This window comes from Callospermophilus lateralis, chromosome 1 (genome assembly GCF_048772815.1).
Source record: "Callospermophilus lateralis isolate mCalLat2 chromosome 1, mCalLat2.hap1, whole genome shotgun sequence".
NCBI lineage: Eukaryota > Metazoa > Chordata > Mammalia > Rodentia > Sciuridae > Callospermophilus > Callospermophilus lateralis.
The window spans coordinates 76,116,885-76,135,221 of NC_135305.1; the positions used below are offsets into that span (position 1 = coordinate 76,116,885).

General features: G+C 35.9%; 1 protein-coding gene across 1 annotated transcript in view; it reads left to right on the forward strand.

The window, feature by feature from the left end:
• Nucleotides 1–269: 269 nt before the first annotated feature.
• Nucleotides 270–18,337, forward strand: part of Hdac9 (histone deacetylase 9) — a 658,195-nt gene continuing 640,127 nt past the window's right edge. The window contains exon 1 of the mRNA XM_076863228.2: nucleotides 270–335. Coding sequence (XP_076719343.1) covers nucleotides 320–335 — 16 coding nt within the window. The 5' untranslated portion in view covers nucleotides 270–319. The remainder of the gene's footprint in view (nucleotides 336–18,337) is intronic.

Here is an 18,337-nt window from a genome sequence, read left to right on the forward strand (position 1 = left end):
TAGTCTATTAGACTTCTTATTAATAGTAAGATGTTCATTCATTAACTCTCTCATGCCTACAAGCCAGATACAGTTGCTCTCTCTGCCCCCTCGTTATGCTGTCTTCATAAAGTCATGCCGTAGCAAGGAAATGAGCTGGAAAACTGATTTTGCTTCTGTAGCATCAGGTACTATTTAACCAGTGGGAGGGACTGATAAAATTAGCAAGTTGACTAACCACTTCCCTTCCTTGTGGCTCTTTAATATTATAACGGATACAAAAAAGTTCAGAAGGACTGGGCTAGTTTTCGAAACCACAGCACACTTTGGTAAAGAGGGAATGCACAACAGAACGGGTGAGTTTCTTTCTTTTAAGTTTTTAAGAGAACTATGAAAAGGAAACTGGGGTGGATGGTTTTAAGTTTGACTTTGCAAATAGTATTTAGTAATTTGTGGGCTGTGGAAAGATAAACCTGCTAGGAGAAGGGAGACAAAAGCTTTTCCAACAGCAGCAGCAGCAACAGCAGCAGCAGCAGCAACAGCAGCAGCAGCAACAACAACAAAAATTAGAGTGAGCAAAGAATTCAACTCTGTTAATATCTTTACTATTCCTGATAGGCAAGATGAAAATATTTTGAAAATATTTTTACTAGAATTAGTAAATTCTGATTTTGATCAGTGAGTTCCTGTACTCATAATTCTTGAAATTTAGTGTTGTCAACAGAGGCACTGTCTATGGAACCTCAATGTCCCTCTGGATCCTGACCAGCTAAAGGTCTTCAGTTATCTTCTTCTTTATGGTTGAAATTTTTATTACTTTTAAATTTTTGATAACACAGAATTTCAAGCAAATGAAAATAGAATGAGTAGTTCCCCATGCACCCCTCACACAGCTCCCACAGTTAGGAGCTCAGGCTCACACTGTTTCTTCCACACCTCTGTGCTGTGTACCCCCTTCACTCTTATTGAATTGCAATATTTTGAAATGTGCCCATAGTGAACAGTAAATGAAAGCAGCCTAAAATCCCCTAAAGGATCACACCAGCTTGGTAATTTAAGTTTTAGAGAAATATTATTACAGAAAATTGAATTATGAATCACAGAAAGCAAGACTAAGTTTCCAAGGGTTGGTTTTTCCAGTGAGAGCAGGAGTAGATGATAGGATTTAAGATCATGAAATCTGAAGCCGGACTGATTGAGGTCACATTCTCAGTCTGTTGTGATACAATGTCCTTGAGGAAGTTTCTTAACCTTTTTATGCCTTGTTTTTCTCACCTGAAATTGAAGATAATAATACTGACCTCCTGAGGTGAAGTGCAGGTAAAGACTTATAAAAATGCCTAGGAACAGATACTTTTGGGCCCCCAATCAGGGTGATGTTAGTGTTGAGATCTGTGCAAATAGCCAAACATTGTGCCTGAGAACACTTGGTTGTCTTCTCACCATTGCTTTTCTCCTAACTATTGGATAATGGAAAGCTGGAAAAAGTCTCCATCGAGAGTAATTTTTGTCCTGGACCTGGGAAAATTCATCACTCTTGCCCTTCACCCCAGCTCTGAATTAATTCTGAAAATGAACAGTGTCACAGCTTGCCTTGTCCACCTTCTCCCTTTGAGAGGAGTAGAGGGAGTAGACACTCGGCTCAACTCAGAACAAGGAACAGCATATCTGCAGGAAGAGCTCAGTTATGGGCCTCTATAATCCTGTGAGGAGGTGTGCTGTGGCCGGTGTGGGTGGTTTTGATGGGAAGCGGCACCCCATCCCAGCACTTATCCTTTTCTCTCTGAAGTGGAGATCTCCAGGCTGCCTGGGCTTTCTTATAGGGCTGCAAGCTGCTCAGATAACTTTTTTTCGTTAGTAATGAGAATGGGGGAAATTCTGAGGCTGGCCATAAATGCAAAAGTGAGGGTCTTCTCTAGTTCATTCCATCTCTGCATCATAAATCAAATGGTAATGGCTTCCACATGCCTGTTAGTGCACTGTGTGGTGTTCTTGTTTAATCATCCCAATTTCCCTAGGTGATACTTATTGTGAATATCTTCAATTTATAGATAGGAAAATCAAGGCACAGAGAGTTTGAGCAATGTGCCTTTAGTTACCTAGCTAATAAGAGAGAGCCAGGGTTTTGTTCCAAGTCTGTCTGACTTAACAGCTTCTTAGAGTGTTTGTCTAAAAGAAATAGGTTTAAATGAGTACGATCAAAATGCATCCATGATTTTGCTCTCAGTCTTTCAGAAGGTGAAAGTTACCCCTATTCCTTAAGCAAATTGTATGGGAAAGCTTTTGTCTGGCAACAGTTTTCCCACAGTGAATTTTCATAATGCCTAATTACAAGCTAGAAATTTGTCATAAATCTTGACAAATACAGACAGTGGTGGGGGTGGAGTTACCACTGTAATGAAGTAAATATTGAGCTGACGTGGGGGGGGGGAAGAAATGCTCTTTCAGTAAATTAACCATGCCTCAGTGGTAGATTTTGTTTTTCAGGCCATTTGTCTTTCTTGAATTTTTGTAGAGGATGGGTGAAATTCATCTAAGTCAATTTTCAAGAACACATAGTGCTGTTGTAAAACAAATGATAAACACTGATGCACTGCAGAAATAAAAATTGGCTGAATCTTCCGGGAGGTGCTGAAGAGAACTGGGACATGCACAGTCAGACATTTTAGAAACCTGGAATTGACTTTCGGTTCTTTTTCTTTTAGATTATTGATATAACTGCAAAAATAGAACTGAACGTGTGAATGAAGGAAGAGGTTAATTTCACAACTTTGGAGAATTGTTTCCCCCTCCAACAGAGCAAGGGTGTTTTTAAAATGCTTTCCTTTACTAAAGGGAACACTGTCTGGAATCTGGATCTGAAAATGCAAAACAGATATAAAATGATTGACTTGTCTTTTATCAGGCAATCTGATATGATCTACAGTCTTTCATTTTTACCTTGTTTTCCCTTCATTGTCTACAGTACTTATGTCATTTTGATAGACTCAGCCAAGCTTTCTGTACCTATAAAAACACTGAACAAGATTTGAAAATATGTTTTCTTTTTTTGCAGAGAAGGAAAGGGATAAAAGGAGTTGGAGCTGCTGGTAGAAGAGGGAATGAAGTGGGAAGAGTCATTGTTCTTGGCTCCTTAGACATTAGACAAGGCAGAGGCTCTTTAATACTGGCAACTATAAACTGTTTTTCTTTTTTCCCCTCTTTCTCTCTCTAATGTTCATCTCATAAGACTGTATCATTCATAGCTCATAAAGTAAGGGTCAGGGTTGGAAATTTCTGATCTGTCTGTGGTTAGAGACAGGTTCAGAAGTGCCATTTATCTTGCTACTGCCCACTTCTCTGTGCACCAGGGTAATTTTTGATGGGCTTGGTCCTCTACTGGGTTACTGAATATCAGTATCTTCACATTTTCAAGTCCTCCTTTTCTAACTTGATCTTTAACATTTTTTAATGTTTTTTTTGTCACTGTGGCTTGGATATTCAATGTTTTAGTAAAGCATTTTAAAAAATTTAAAATGCAATGGTCTCTTTGAGGAAGAGTGCCTGCCAGTATGGTTGAAACGTGTAAAAAGGGGAAACATGTAAAAAGGCTTACCTGAAGGTGTTGAGCAGAATCCAGATTGTTCAGGACCTAGTAGGTCATGCTAGAGAGCTGCAAATGGTTTAAGTGCAATAAAAAGTGATTTCAAGGTTTTTGCAGGAAGTTGCAGGATCTGAATAACATTTTAAAATTAGTTGCAGATGGGAGATAGATTCAAGAGGTACAAGAATAGAAACATGGAAACAGGTCAGAAAACTATTGCCTAGTCTAGAAATGATGGTAATCTCACCTGCAGAGCGGCCTTAGGGATAAAGACAGTGGACAGAGTGAGAAATTCTGCATAATTACTAGGACTTTATAAAGAAGTGTATGAGAAAGTGAGAGTGCAGAAAGTGTCAGTTATGATCTTGTAGTGTGAACAGCTGGGTCTCAGGAGATGGTACCTATGAAGACTGGCACAGTGAAAGGAGAGCAGGCTTGGACACCTCAGATGAAATGCTTTTGAAACATTTGAGGAAATATGTCAACTTGGCAGCTGATGGCACGGAAGTGGTATGTGAAGCCATGGATGTGATTGTGTACGGAGATGTATGACATGAAGAAAACTCACCAAGGGGAATTCCATACTCAACCATGGGGAATTCCAAAATTTAGAAGCTGGGTAGAGGTAAAGGATCTAGTACGGGAGGTAGATAAGTGAGAAAAGAGGAAACCAGAATGTTGTGACTTTTAGGATGACATAAGATGGTAGCCTAATCAGGAGGAAGGATTGATTACCTATATTGAATGCTAAAGAGCTAAGAAATTATTAAAAAAACACCAGAGAATTGGAATTGGTCATATGGAGTTCATAAATATAAAATAAGTAGGCAAAATGCTATTTCTTTAGAATTATATCACATGTTGACATCTTGACCAATCAGTTTTACTACTGACTAAATGAAGGCAAGAAGATGAGAACAAGCCATGTTACTTTCACAAGTGACAATATATTTATAACTTATTTCTATTTTCATGAAACTGCATAGTGTTCAGGAAAACAATAATATACTATTTATGCTGGTTTAAATTTATTTCCCTTTGAGTGTAAAATTCTTGATCCATTCAGATTCTTCATATGTGAGTTTCCAGTGTCAAAGACAGCAGGTGCAATTGTTCTCAACTGGAGGTAGCTTTGTCCTTAGGACACATTTGGCAATGTCTGTGGATATTTTTGATTGTCACAACTGAGGTATAAGTATGCCACTGAGTAGGGAAAGACCTAGGATGCTCCTATACATCCTACAATGTACAGGACAACTTCAAACATAATCATTTGGCCCAAAATGTCAACAGTGCCAAGGCTGAGAAATTCTGACACATCCGCTTAGGGCTCAACATAGGGCCCTGTTGGTGGTAGATTGTCAGCATAACTCTTCTGTTAAAATCTCTAGAATGGATTTTCTATAGAATGGATTGCCAAGAGGAAATGGGGACAAATAAACTCAATGCCTTCATGGGCTGTGGCACCAAAAGAAAAGAGTGGACTTCCTATAACTGAGACTGAAGGAGCCTAAGATGAAGATGATGCTGTTTTAAGCACCATGGTAGAATGGAGGGTTTATTGACAGAAGATGCACATCTACTCAGTGCTTAACATCAGGCCTCTTTAGTGGTAGATCATCACTAGAGCTTTTCTGTCGAAGGATGGGGATCTCCTACTTTATTTTTCATGGTCTACCTATAGGTTTGATCTTTGGTTTTGGTTTTCAGGTGGAGTTTGTTTGTTTAATATAATTAAGTAAGAAATAAAAGTAACTTGCATTTGTATGAACTTCTGTGAATTAAGCTCTTTAGAAGCTTATGTCAAAGTCTTCTAAAAATTCCAAAACATATATTTATTGTCACAAAAATGTGACAATAAATATATGTTTGTTTTAAAGATCAGCAGAAGAAGCATATGAATACAAATAACATGATAGAGAATTTTAAAATAACAATAAGCAAAAGGCAATAGGAAATACTCATAATGTGTTTTTAATCCATTACCTGTGGATATTGCCTAAATATTCTTTTTTCCTTCTTATTTCTTCCTTTAACGTGGCTTCAAGTTTTTTACCCCTGCAGAACTAATTTTCAACAGAATCCATCTATATGTTTATAAATAGAAGACAGTGTTCCATCCAATGTTAGACTTCTTTTATCAGAACTGAAACCTTTATGTGTAGTTGGTTCCTAAGCTAAAGTATCTATTAGGGAAGGCTCAATATTAAAAAATAATTTTAAAATTTATTAGTTTGGTTTTCTTAAAACCTGTATTGACCTCCCTCTTCTTTAAAAAAATAGAAAAAATTACTTTATTATAAAATTATATTTTTACTGTTAAGTGTGAATGTTTGTATAACTGTAGTAAACTCCTTGATGCTTACAAACAAGGTAGGGTATTAAATTTAACCATTATCAGTAAAGTCTTCTGTGAATTTCCTCCCTTATAGGGTTTATTGTTTCTTTCATTTGCATTAAAATACTACTACATATATATGTATTCTCCAAACAAGGTTTGAAATTAGAGTTTTTAAAATACCTGTGCCTGTAGAATGGATTGCAAAGAGGAAATGGGGACAAAAATCCTCAATGCCTCTCTAAGAATGCAGGTAGGTACATGCTGTGAGATCAGATATAAAGGATGGGAGCAGTGGCACCTAAAGAAGGGAGTAGACTTCCCCTGTGACTCTCTGCAACTAAGGATAAAGGAGAAGCCTAAGATGAAGACAACACTGCTTTAAGAGCAGGATTTATTGACAGAATCTCATAAGGGAGTAGGGGACAAGTGGCACACATTGGTTTGGTAAGCTGTGCTTTCTTGAAAGGAGACTGTGACACCACGTTCTCTGTCTAACTTGGACTTGCTCCGGCAGTAGGACATCTCAAATTGGCCCTCTCTGAGCAATTCAAGATGTGGATATAGTGATTTTTTGAGAGAGCAGAACTGGCGATGAAGAGATTGGAAAGACTTTTGTGTGAGAGAAAAGTTGAAGCCACATGAAAAGAAGAAATGAGAAGGAAGAAAGAATATTTAGGCACTATGCATAGGTCATGGAAGGATTAAAACACACTATGAGTGTTTCCTATTGCCTTTTGCTTCTTTTTGTTTTAAAATTCTCCATCACATTATTTGGATTCATATGCTTCTTCTGCTGATCTTTAAAACATACATCATAGGTTAGATTTTTGTGACAATAAATACATGTTTTGGATTTTTTATAAGACTTGGACATAAGCTTCAAAAGAGCTTAATTAGCGGAAGAACTGGCTTCAGTGCTTGGTAAAAATATGTCATGAGCAGACATCATTTCTAGAGCTATCGTTCTTTCTATTACTTTCTATGATCCTAAATTTTCTCATATTTAAAATAAGGAGTTAGTCTAGATAAGTGTAAGAACATTCAAAGAACTTTTCCTTTTGTGCATTTCTTCCTCTAACCTTCATGAATCTCCTTCCTGCCTGTTAGCCGAGGATGGTTTTCACTCTGTTCTTTCTTCTCTCAAGCCCATTTAAAAGTTACAGGGCACATTCTCTTTCTTCTAGTTCTGCTGGTTACTGATGCGAATGTGTCAATTCCGTGCTATAAGCAGGAACTCAGAGTGCACTGTTATTGGCATGCTATATTCATTCCCAGATGGTGTCTGCACTGGTGCTTCATTGCTTGGACCTGAGGCAGTGCCTGGACATGAACCGTGCAGGTACCAGGGCAGATATATGCTAGCAGGTAATATTATTATTACTTTCATAAATTCGATTTTAATCCAATTTATCAAAAAAATCATAAACCTAAATGAGAAATGTAAGGCTGAATTTTTTACATTTGTTAATTTGAGATAATTTTCTCAAAACAAATTTTTATTTTTAAAGCAATTAATTTCCTTTAATTTGTACCTGATTATGTCCTTCAGTCAATGTTCATGTGATTTTGTTGCTGCCTAAACACTCTTGGGCATATACTATGACTGCTAGTTGTTTTAAATATCCCATATGAAAAGTTATAAAAACAAATACTAAACCTGTAATTATAGATTTGCCTATAAGAAAACTGAAATTTTATTAAAAACATTATATAAGAATTTTACAATAACACAAACAAATGAAAACTCAGTAAGTGAAAAGCATTTTATATTTACAGTAAGAGTGTGGCTCAAAATAATGAGTTAGATTTCAGACTCCTTTTTGGTGCCCAACTTTTCTAGGGTTTCCCAATGAATAAAGATATTTGTATAATTAAAATTCAGTTAATTATTGAAACTGAATTAAGATGACAGTGAACGAGCAGCCTCAGGTGTGTGGCTCTGCATTTTAAAATGGTGCATTTAATGTTTATGCAAGAGTAAGATTTTTAAAAAGTGATTAGCACCTTGACTGTACAGCTCCTATTTTTTTTTTTTTTTTTTTTGGCAACACTGCATAAGATTTGAAGCCCTCTTTGCTTCAAAATTTGACCTATTTAGAAAAGTTCTGATAGTTTCTACGTAATATATTCTCTCAGTTTTGTAAGTGCCTTTGGGTAATATATTGAAGAGGCAAGCAGTCTCATCAAGCAACATAATGGACCTTATCACATTTCAAGGTACATTTTTCTTCCCCTACTACTGCTGCTTCAAGTTTTGTTCTGTGTTTAATGATACCACACTCTACTGGCAAGGGGAGTTTTCCAGAAATTTAATTCTCTTTGCATACAATGCGGTTTTTAGTCTGGCTGCCACTTGCAGATCTTTTCCTTGAAATGAGGTGACATAATTTGATTTTTTACAATAAGGAAAAAAAAAGAGTTTTGTTCTTCCTGAAAGGATAGAGAAAGAAAGTCTGTGACTTGATAGCATGAGAAAAATGGATTGGTACCAGCTCAAGAAGGCAGGAGACAACTCCTGCTTGGATGAAAAGTATAATTGGTCTCTTAGTAAAGGAAAATCCTGGGGATACATCGTTCCAGTGTTCAGTCAGGGAGAGCCCAGCTGCTAGAGGAAAAGGGTCCAATAAACCCCCACCATAGTGAACACTTTTTCCTTCTTGGTAACTGTGAATGGCATATTTTAGTAGCAGATGTTAAATTTTGATGACTTGTCAAGAGACACCTGACAGGTAAAATACTCTTTACTATCTCTGCTCTTTGCAACCCTTGAAGTCTCAAGAGACACTAAGTAACTTTACCAGGAACTCAGATATCTCCACCCTAAAATTCAGGTCTTCTTCGTGGTAGAGCTACCTCTTTCAAGATATGCTGACTTTTCTGAGCAATGTTTAGGGTAAGATCTGATCTTAATTGGTTTCACACACTGTGGAAGGCTTCCTTTAGTAAACATCAGTTCTCTTGCTTTAACAATACCTTAATGAAGAAACAATGAACCGAAGGACGTTTTAAAAGTAGGTTGTGTAAGACACTTAAAAATGTTGAATAACACATACAATATTCTCTGTAAAATACTACGTGAACTAAGCAGATTGTAAAGCAATATGTTAATATAGAGGAGTTATTTTATCAAAATTAATTAACGCACACTATAAGAAAATTTTAATTTATTTTTTGCAAGGCTGGGGAATCTACCCAGGGTCTTGTGCATGGCAGGCACAAGCTTTTCTACTGATCTATACTGCCAGTCTTAGCAATTAACTTAGTTTTTCACCTTTGACATATCTTCCTAAGTAAATATAAGTAAATGTAAATACAAACAAATGTCTCTCTTTTCTTTTTCTTTTCTTTCTTTCTTTCTTTCTTTCTTTCTTTCTTTTCTTTTCTTTTTTTTTTTTTTTTTTTTTGGTACTGGGGATTGAATCCAGGGTCAATTATCTACTGAGCCACATCCCCAGCCTCTTTTTTTATATTTGATTTAGAGACAGGGTCTTGCTGAGTTGCTTAGGGCCTCACTAATTGCTGAGGCTGTTTCTCAACTCAAAGTTCTACTACCTCAGCCTCCAGAGCCACTGGGATTACAGGTGTGTGCCACCACACCAACTAAACAAATATCTTAATAAATATAAAGTTATTGAGCTCTGTGCAATGTGAACTATTTCACATAAACAGTTTATGTTAAAACTAGACAGATCTTTCTTTGACTTGGTTTAGAAAAGAAATATTCTGTATATATTTAAGGAAGACAAAGTGATTTTATATATGTAATTGATAAAAAAACTTCAATTCTTTTTATAATGATTATGAAACAGCATTTGAAAATCCTGAAATCATCAATTATAGTTAATAGCTTATACCCATTCTTATATCATGGATTATAGTTATGGCTTATACCATTCTTTAAGACCCATGCTGAAAAAGTTACTGTCAAATTAAAGAGAGTTAAATTAACTTTTCTCTTTAAAACTGAAGTTGAGAAATATCAATATTTTCATTCTGTAAGTGAAAACACTTTTTTTCCTGCAATGTAGTTTTCTAAATAAAGTATTCATTGCATAGGTAATATGATCATATCCTACACATTTTGTGTGAAATTACTAAAAAGAATATTCCCTCAAATTGATTCATTCAATTGGAACTTTCCTGCTTTTCAATATAAGCATCAGAATTACATTTTAAACATCATGAGCTATTGTTTAAGTGATTTGAAGATAACAATGTATATTTTCTTATATAAAGCAAATTAACTTAAATATTATAGCCAGAGTTGCATTTTATGATGAAACATGAAGTATTCTTGGTTTTTAAGCTTATGTTGAAAGTAATTATAGCAGAAAGCAATCTAGACATAGTACATATATGTTTATTCTTGCATAAAGTGATTTAATCCTCAGTTTTATTCCAGAGACTTATTTAGGTTTCATTTAGTATCCCACTGGGATAGTAAATAGCTTAATACTTTCTTTTATATTACTAACCACGTATTTAAATGCAGAAATGGAGACAACACTTTGACTCCTACTGTATTTGAATGTATGAATTTACATATATAAAAACATACAACAATAAATTTGTCTATAGAACAAAATAATATCTTATCTGTTTTTGTGACTTACTCTATAGAGACTGTGAAATCAGAATAAGTCTGTCCTCAAAAGAGAAGTGCCACCTTCTTCTCCCTTTTCCCCACCAGACACTAATGGTGTGAGTGAATGACGCAATGGAAGGTTCTTGTTAATTAGGTGTTCCTGATGATAAAGACTTAACACGTCTCGGTTTTCCTATTCCCTCCCAACCATCACCAAATTCAATATGTAAGAAAATGGATCTCATAAAAATCTTTGAGCTTAGTCATTTTTTTGTGCATATGCATTTGACAAAGTAATTAATTCATTTAAATGATTTAAATGTTCAGAGACTATTGCTGTTAAAATCATATGTGCAGTTTTCTAAAATATAAAATATTAGGTGTTAAGAGCAGAGGTCTCATCATCAGTCTGATTTTCATGAATGGAAATTTAAGAGTTTAAATTTAAGAGCCAAAATGGTACAGCAATTAAGTAGAAAATGTACAGGATTAATAATACTCCCAGTCTGCTTGTTGGCCTTCACTCTTGGGTCAGGGCTACTGATTTTATGCATGTAATTGCCACTTGTGATTTGTGCCCGTATGCATAGTTCTCTAATCATGTATGGTTCCAATGGGGACTGACTTGGCATATGTAGTTTTTATGTATAGTTTTAGCTAGAAAATGTGAAAGAATTCAGATGATGATATTGGGTGTGTGATATATTGCTTTTTGATTAAGACATTGTTAATGTGCATGGTATGGTTGGATCTGGGGCTTGAAGTATCACAGAAAAGACATTGGTCTCAGAGTCAGGAGGACCTAAGTTTTCACATAATCATTAACTATTTGAGTGACATTTGCAAACTGACTTTACTTTCCAGAGTTGGTTTTCTCATATAATATCTACTTTGTTAGGTGAAGTAAAATTAATTTTTTTTGTGGTATTGGGAATTGAATCCAGGGCCTCAAGCATGCAAGGCAAGTGTTGTGTCACTCCCAGCACATGAAGAACTTAAGTAAAGTCTTGAACCTAGCCTTTTAGAAGACAAAGAAGAATTGATTTTGCCTTTATGAGTCCCAGTTTCTTCACCTATAATGTCTACTCTGTAAGGTGATATCAAAGGTAAAATTAAATTATTATGTAAAGCTAGAAACTAACTTTTTAGAAGGCATAGGCAGTGTTTGGTGTCTTGTACAGTATTTGAGGTTTAACAACTGCCAGTTATTATTTGTATGAATAAATTAATGCACTTGGAATGCTGGAAGGTAGTCAGCAAATATTTGTTTTATGCTCTTCTTTTTCAGAGTTCTACATCTGGTTAAGTTACTAGTTAACAATAGTTAAAACTTCAGTTAAGTAACTTTTTCTTCTTGGTTCCATTTTCCCACATATATAATATTGTGCAGTTTTATCAGTTGTTCTTTCATAAATGATTTTTTTCTAAAAGCATAGATTTTCACTGGATGCAGTAGCATAAAGTTGCCATTAGAAGACTGATAGTTTTTCACAGAAAGGCTAGAACACTGGTTAATGCAACTATTGGGTGTGTAGTAACTTGATTTCCACTGTAATATGGCAATATAACCTAGAATAAGGAGCTAAGTTTTTAGAGACAGCAAAAGGGTAGCAATAGATTGAGACCTTAAACTTTTTACATTGAGAAACATAGGTGTTGACATCCATGACATGTTAGCTGTCTACCAACATTCACTCCTCAATGTTCCATAGAAATAGAGTTGTCTCTGAGCACATGGTCAACCAGCTAGGCACTACCACCTCCAGGCAGGCGTGGCTCAGTTCTTGAGAAATAGAATGTGAGCCAGTGTGCCCCTATTGGATCTGGGCTTTGAGATGTCAGTGGCTGTCTGTGTTCCTTCTCTCTCCTACTTGCTGGAACCTCAGATGGTTTGGGTCCACTTTTAACCATGTGTTGACAATGGTGATCTAGAAACTGTCAGGGAAGCAAGGTGAAAAGAACCTTGGTGGCTGAAGGCCCCACCAACTTGAAATGTCATACAAGAAGAAATAAACGTCTCTGTTTAAACTACTGTATATTTATCATCTGACTTTATTGTTTTAACTGCTTAATCTAGACCCTGACTGATACCGAGTCCCATGGAATTAGGTTGATCCAGGTTCTTCCCATCATTAACAATTAGGAGATCAGATTTGAATTTCTATGCCTAGGTGCCCTCATGTGTTATGTGGTACTATTATGGGATTGTGTAGGAGCTTTAACAGTTTGCATTTACGATACCAGGTACAGTGCTAATATACTCTGTCAATTAATGTTCTTGATCAAGTTCTAAGTTAGAAATTATCATCTGGATTTTATGGGTGGGAATGCAGAGAAATAATGATTGTGTATTACTTCCCGAAAGGTCCAAAGCTAGTCATTACAGAGGCAGGTTTTAAGTTAGACATCTCATTACAGAGGCAGGTTTGAAGTTTAGACTACTTGATCCCTGAACTCACAATCTTAAGCAATATTAGCAGCTCTTAACACAATGCCTGGAAATATTAATTTATATTAATTTATTCCATAGGTGCTAATAATGTTATTCTTTATCAAACCTTAAATGGGCATCTGATGTGGGTAAGATATTACGGGCTGTCTTGTGAGGAGCTTGAAGCAGGGGACCCAGGAGCATAAATAAGGCATTGCAGTGCAAATACTGCATAAAAGCTGAACAGAAGTAGCTTCTTTGTGACTAAGAAGGAAATCTTAGAAATCCATGAATCATAGAAATTAGATTGTCTACCATGAAAGCATAGAATATGACACATTCCATACCGTCTGTATCAAATCAAGATTTCAAGGTGCATACTTCAGTTTCAATGAGGATAGGTTGGGGAAGCTATTTTTATGTATCTAAGAATAAGTCTTGTGTTTCTCTAAGATAATTCTCAAGTGGGATGGAAGGACAGGGACCCTGAAAGGAAGAGGCATCAGCATCAAGCATGTCCTAGAAATTCGTATGTGCCTCACCCCTTCTTTCTTACTTGCCCACTAGGGAATCCTTCTTAACAGGGCAGTTGATGGAGTTCTCATTTTATTGAACAGACTCAAGTGTCAGCTGGGATTTCTAAGTGATCCTTTCTGATAGGCTATGAGGTTGGCTTTTGCTCACATTCTCATCCCTCCAGGCAGGAGACCTTTCGCAGCCAGCTCCATCTGGAGCCCCTTTCTCTCCTGGTTATTCTCTTCTCCTGGATTATTTTCCCTTTGAATCCCCCTTTTTATAATTCTAATGTTGTCTGTGCCTTTGTTTTTATTTGTATATTGTCCATGCTCTTTCATCTCCACCCTTGATTGTTAATGCCACAGGAGCAAAAATCTCCATCCAACCCCAGCCAATGTGTACAGATCTTCTTAGCTAGTGCCTCACACAGAGCAGGTGCTCAATAGATAGTTGTTGAATAAGAAAATGGATGGATGGTTTCAGAGTTGAGTAAGAGAAAATTAAAATGTTTTAGTTTCTTGTACCTTCTCAACTAATCCTGAGAAATAACAAAAATAAAAACACGTTTTGGATAAATTGGCTTTTACCAAAGCCAGAAAACCATATTCCAATTTGCTAGTCTTTTCACCTTCTCTCTTTCTCCCAGCTCATATATGTCCAAAGAAATGGATTGAAACACCAAACTAAATAAACTACAACTCCCCTTTTATCAGCAGGTTTTTCTTCCAAGTCAACTGAGAGCTGTAGTAATTGATAACCATTTAAACCACTGAAAGTTCTGTCCTGCCATCATGGAGGGTACAAAGAAACAAACTTTCTGATCTCTAGGTAGGGGCCTGGTAATTTTGAGATAATAAAAATACTTTAAGCTTTCAAAAGGCAGAAAAAAAAATATTTCTGAGACCTACAAATGTAAATATTTACATATTTATATATTTAACATATTTATATTGTTATGCATATTATGACAATTTATATTGTCATATATTATGAAAATATTACAAATATAAAAACATAAGCTCTTTAACTTAAGTATAATTTTAAGCACTTTAGTTTTATGTTTAGATGCCCAACTAAACATTTTAACAGTGACACTAATATTGATTATTAAAGACCTCTTCATCCAGTGAATTGCCTTCTAGAAATTTTGACGAACTAGGTTAATTAGAATGTGAAGTTTAGAAAATCAAGCCTACATAGAATATTTTTTAAATATTGAAGAGGAAAAAGAGTCATGATTTTAACCTTGTTTCTGTCTTAGTTGTGTGGTTTGTTTAACCATGAGCAAGCAGAGAACTTTTCCCATGAGATAAGTTAAACTTGAATTCAGATCTGTTATTATTTAAGCATTGGAGAGTTTATAGCTTAATCATTGCTTGTTCTACATATACCATACTCCCTCCTAAAGTGATATTCAACCTGAATTTATCATGTGCTACTTGATTCTAAGTATCTTAAAGAGAAAATATTCACATCTTTTCTAGAATATTGGTAGAGGAAAACAAATGTTAGATATGACTGCCCTGGAGAAAATGTTCTGCTAATCCTTTTCATATGCCAGACATATAACAAACAGAAGTAGAGAATATATAAAGCCAGGATGTAAGTCACAAATATTGTAGGTATGAAGGTTGCTAGTCATTATTTCCCCTCTTATTTATGCTGTCTTAAACTAAAATTCTGGAGATTACCATGAGTTTTCATGGATTAATACAGAGGCAAGAAATAAGATCCATTGAATACCTTTGTAATGCCCTATCTTCAGGTCCACTTTCTAAGGCAGGCATCACCTGTGTGTATAGACAGAAACTGAGGTCCAGAAACTCCAGGAAACTGCCCAAGTCCCATGCCTGATGAGAGGAGAATGAGCGTCAACTCCAAATCCCAGGCTCTTGCATGCACTTGTCCAGAGTCCAACATCAAATCTATACCACTCACATTTCATTGCATAATTATAAGTTTACTGAGACTTTAACCAGAATTATTGTAAAGCCGGGCTTGCTCTATGGCTTTGGGAAGAACTGAAATATGTCATGTCAAGGACAATGAAATGTTAAGCCTTTTATGTGGTATTTAGTTTCCTTTGCCCCATGCACACTTATCCTTAACACCCATTTCCTTCAAGGTCTCTGTAATGAGACCTTGCACATTTTCCAAAAAATACACTTTGTCAGTGACGGTTTATTCACCTTACTTACATAGTTCGAGGAACTGCTTGTTTAAATTTAGATGCTGTCTCTGATGAAATGTTTTGACAAAGTAATACCAGCTTGATACTATTTAAAATATTTTGACAGATGGGAAAATTGTTTCAGTCTGAGTTGAGCAATACTTTATTGCAGTATTTTGCGACTTAGGGAAAAAAAAATGGTAAAGGTAGCCTCACTGTTCCCCAAAATAGCATCCTGCCATCCTCCCTGAGAAGAGAAAGGCCTCCATTCACTCATAGATTACAATATGTGTGCCGCGTATGTTAAGAAATTCTTGCAGTTTAAACAAGAGGGAACATTTGGGGACTATTTCCAAACAGGGAACATTTATTGTTCTGTAAGCAAACAGAACCTAAAGAACTTTTAGAAACATTTGCTGTGATGGCATTTTATCAGAGCCTTTTCATGTCCTTGGTGAGATTGCCTTGAGTTAATGAAACAAAATCATCAGAATTTAAAACTTGCTTGGTTGAAAAGAAAAAAAAAATACCCTTAAATGTAATGACTTCAAAGTCTAGATATTTTAGGATGTTATTGTAATAAATTTATCTTTCAAATTAGTTACAAAGGAATAAAATGTAGATTGTTCTTGTTTGTGATGTCAAACACATACGAGGAGAGATGATAGGGCAGAGGACCAGCAGGAGCAGCATCACTGGGAACTTGTAGAAATGCGCATTCTTGGCCTTTGGAATCAGACCCAGGTGGAATCCAGCCCTGTGGGTTTTAACCAGTGTTCCTGCTCATTCTGATGCACCACAGAGTAGAGATTTTCAGACTAACCCATTGACCTCCTTCAATTTCTGCCATGTGGAGGGAGGAGGGATTCGAGGGGATGACCAGAAATGGTTTCCAGGTTCCCCCATACCTGTTTCAACTCTGAGAGCCTCTTTTACATAGGACTAAGTTTTATATTGGGTTCTGAAAGCGTTTGAAAACAACTGTGATGGATCTTTCTTTAGAGGAGGATGCATGATGGTCCAGAAACTCTTCATGGATTGACAGCATCTCCTACTGTGTTTCCATTGTTCTAGGCATGTATGTGACCTGAAATTGAGTTTGGTGAGTGAAGTCACAGTGGATCTGTTTGTCAGTGACTGCCTGGTGCTAAGGACTCTTAAGGAACCTATCCATGCTCAGATCAGGAAGTCGGCTTGATTTTCCTAGTTACAATGGAGGCATGGCCATAACCATTGTGCACATGGCTTTGTGTTTAAGTCTTGATCTTCTCACTGTGGACAATTCAATATGTAGAAATGGAAATATCCCTACCATGTGTGTGTCCAGTAATAAATTGTATTACCCATGACACCAATTCAGGCCTCTACTTCCACGTTACTGCAGGTTGGATCTGAATCTCATACAGGGCTGTTACTTCATGAATGTGGAATTATAGAAAAGGAAAGTTGGTATTTTCTGCAGGTTTGTATGAGCTTGTATAACTCCCCTTTGTGTGTACAGCCACATTCACACACACCGAGTCCATCATTTACCATGTTGCTGAGGGCTCCTAAATTCAGTCTCTTTCTTGTTAAATCACATTATATAAATTACATTTCTTTTCAAATTATGTTTTTAAGAAATTTTCCAAGTAAATTGATGACAATTATTTCTATAGATATTTTTATATTATTAATTAAACTTTAAGAAGATTTGTATTATTTTAATATAACTTATTACTTATGTTAATAATATATTGATTTTGTTTACCCCTCAGTTCTGGAGAGAGATGATAAAGGTGATGACAATCAGTGTTATTACAACAAGAATTATGCAGTTAATACTGAGAAGACTTACTCTAAGTAAGGAAGGCAATGTTTTAAGTACAAAGTATTTTTTGTTGAATTAATACATTTTATCCTCATAGTTAAAATATAACAGGCTTTTAATCTTTTGTACATGACCCTTAGTGAAAAATTGAGACTTAGTATACATATGCTTCCTCCATATATATATTATTTATACATTTATATGCATTTATATATTTATACATATATACATTATATAATGTATGAGTGGGGAAAATTGCAGATCAACTTTCATCATGGTTAAGAGCTCATATTTTCTTTTCTACTCCTTTCCATTTCATTATATTTCATTCCATTAAAAAAATACCAGTTGAGACTAAACAAATTGATTTCATCACTCACACTAAAAGTATTGCAACATACAGAATGAATAATTGTGCCGCCAGATAGCTAATATTATTATCTGTATTTTGCAAATAAGGATAGGTACAGAGAGGGTATGTAAATTGCTGTCTTTCAACCCTGGATTCATGCAGTCTTTTTCAAAATCTTCACTGCTAAAATTATATTCTGTTTTTAAGATTGTAATACTATCAAAAAAGATACATCAAATTGGGATTTGTTTTCTCCTAAATATGGGGGCAATATAGTGGCTTCCTCAGAATTTTTAAGTAGAGGAATTTAGAGATGAAGGATGGGGATGTGTTGGAGCCTGGCTTTGGAGCTGCCTTTCCATCAAAATCATCTCTCCCCCCACCCCCTCTTTATCCTCCCTCCAGAGTGTTTGGGGAAGTTTTTGTAAAGAGGCAGATGGAGATTAAGATGGAGGGGAAATGGCTTTTGCCACTAAAACACCTCTTGGACTACCATGGGAAGTAGACTTTAATCCCAGTAGTTAGAGAAGATGCTCCTCCAAACCTTTGTTATGTGGAGCCTCTGTGTGA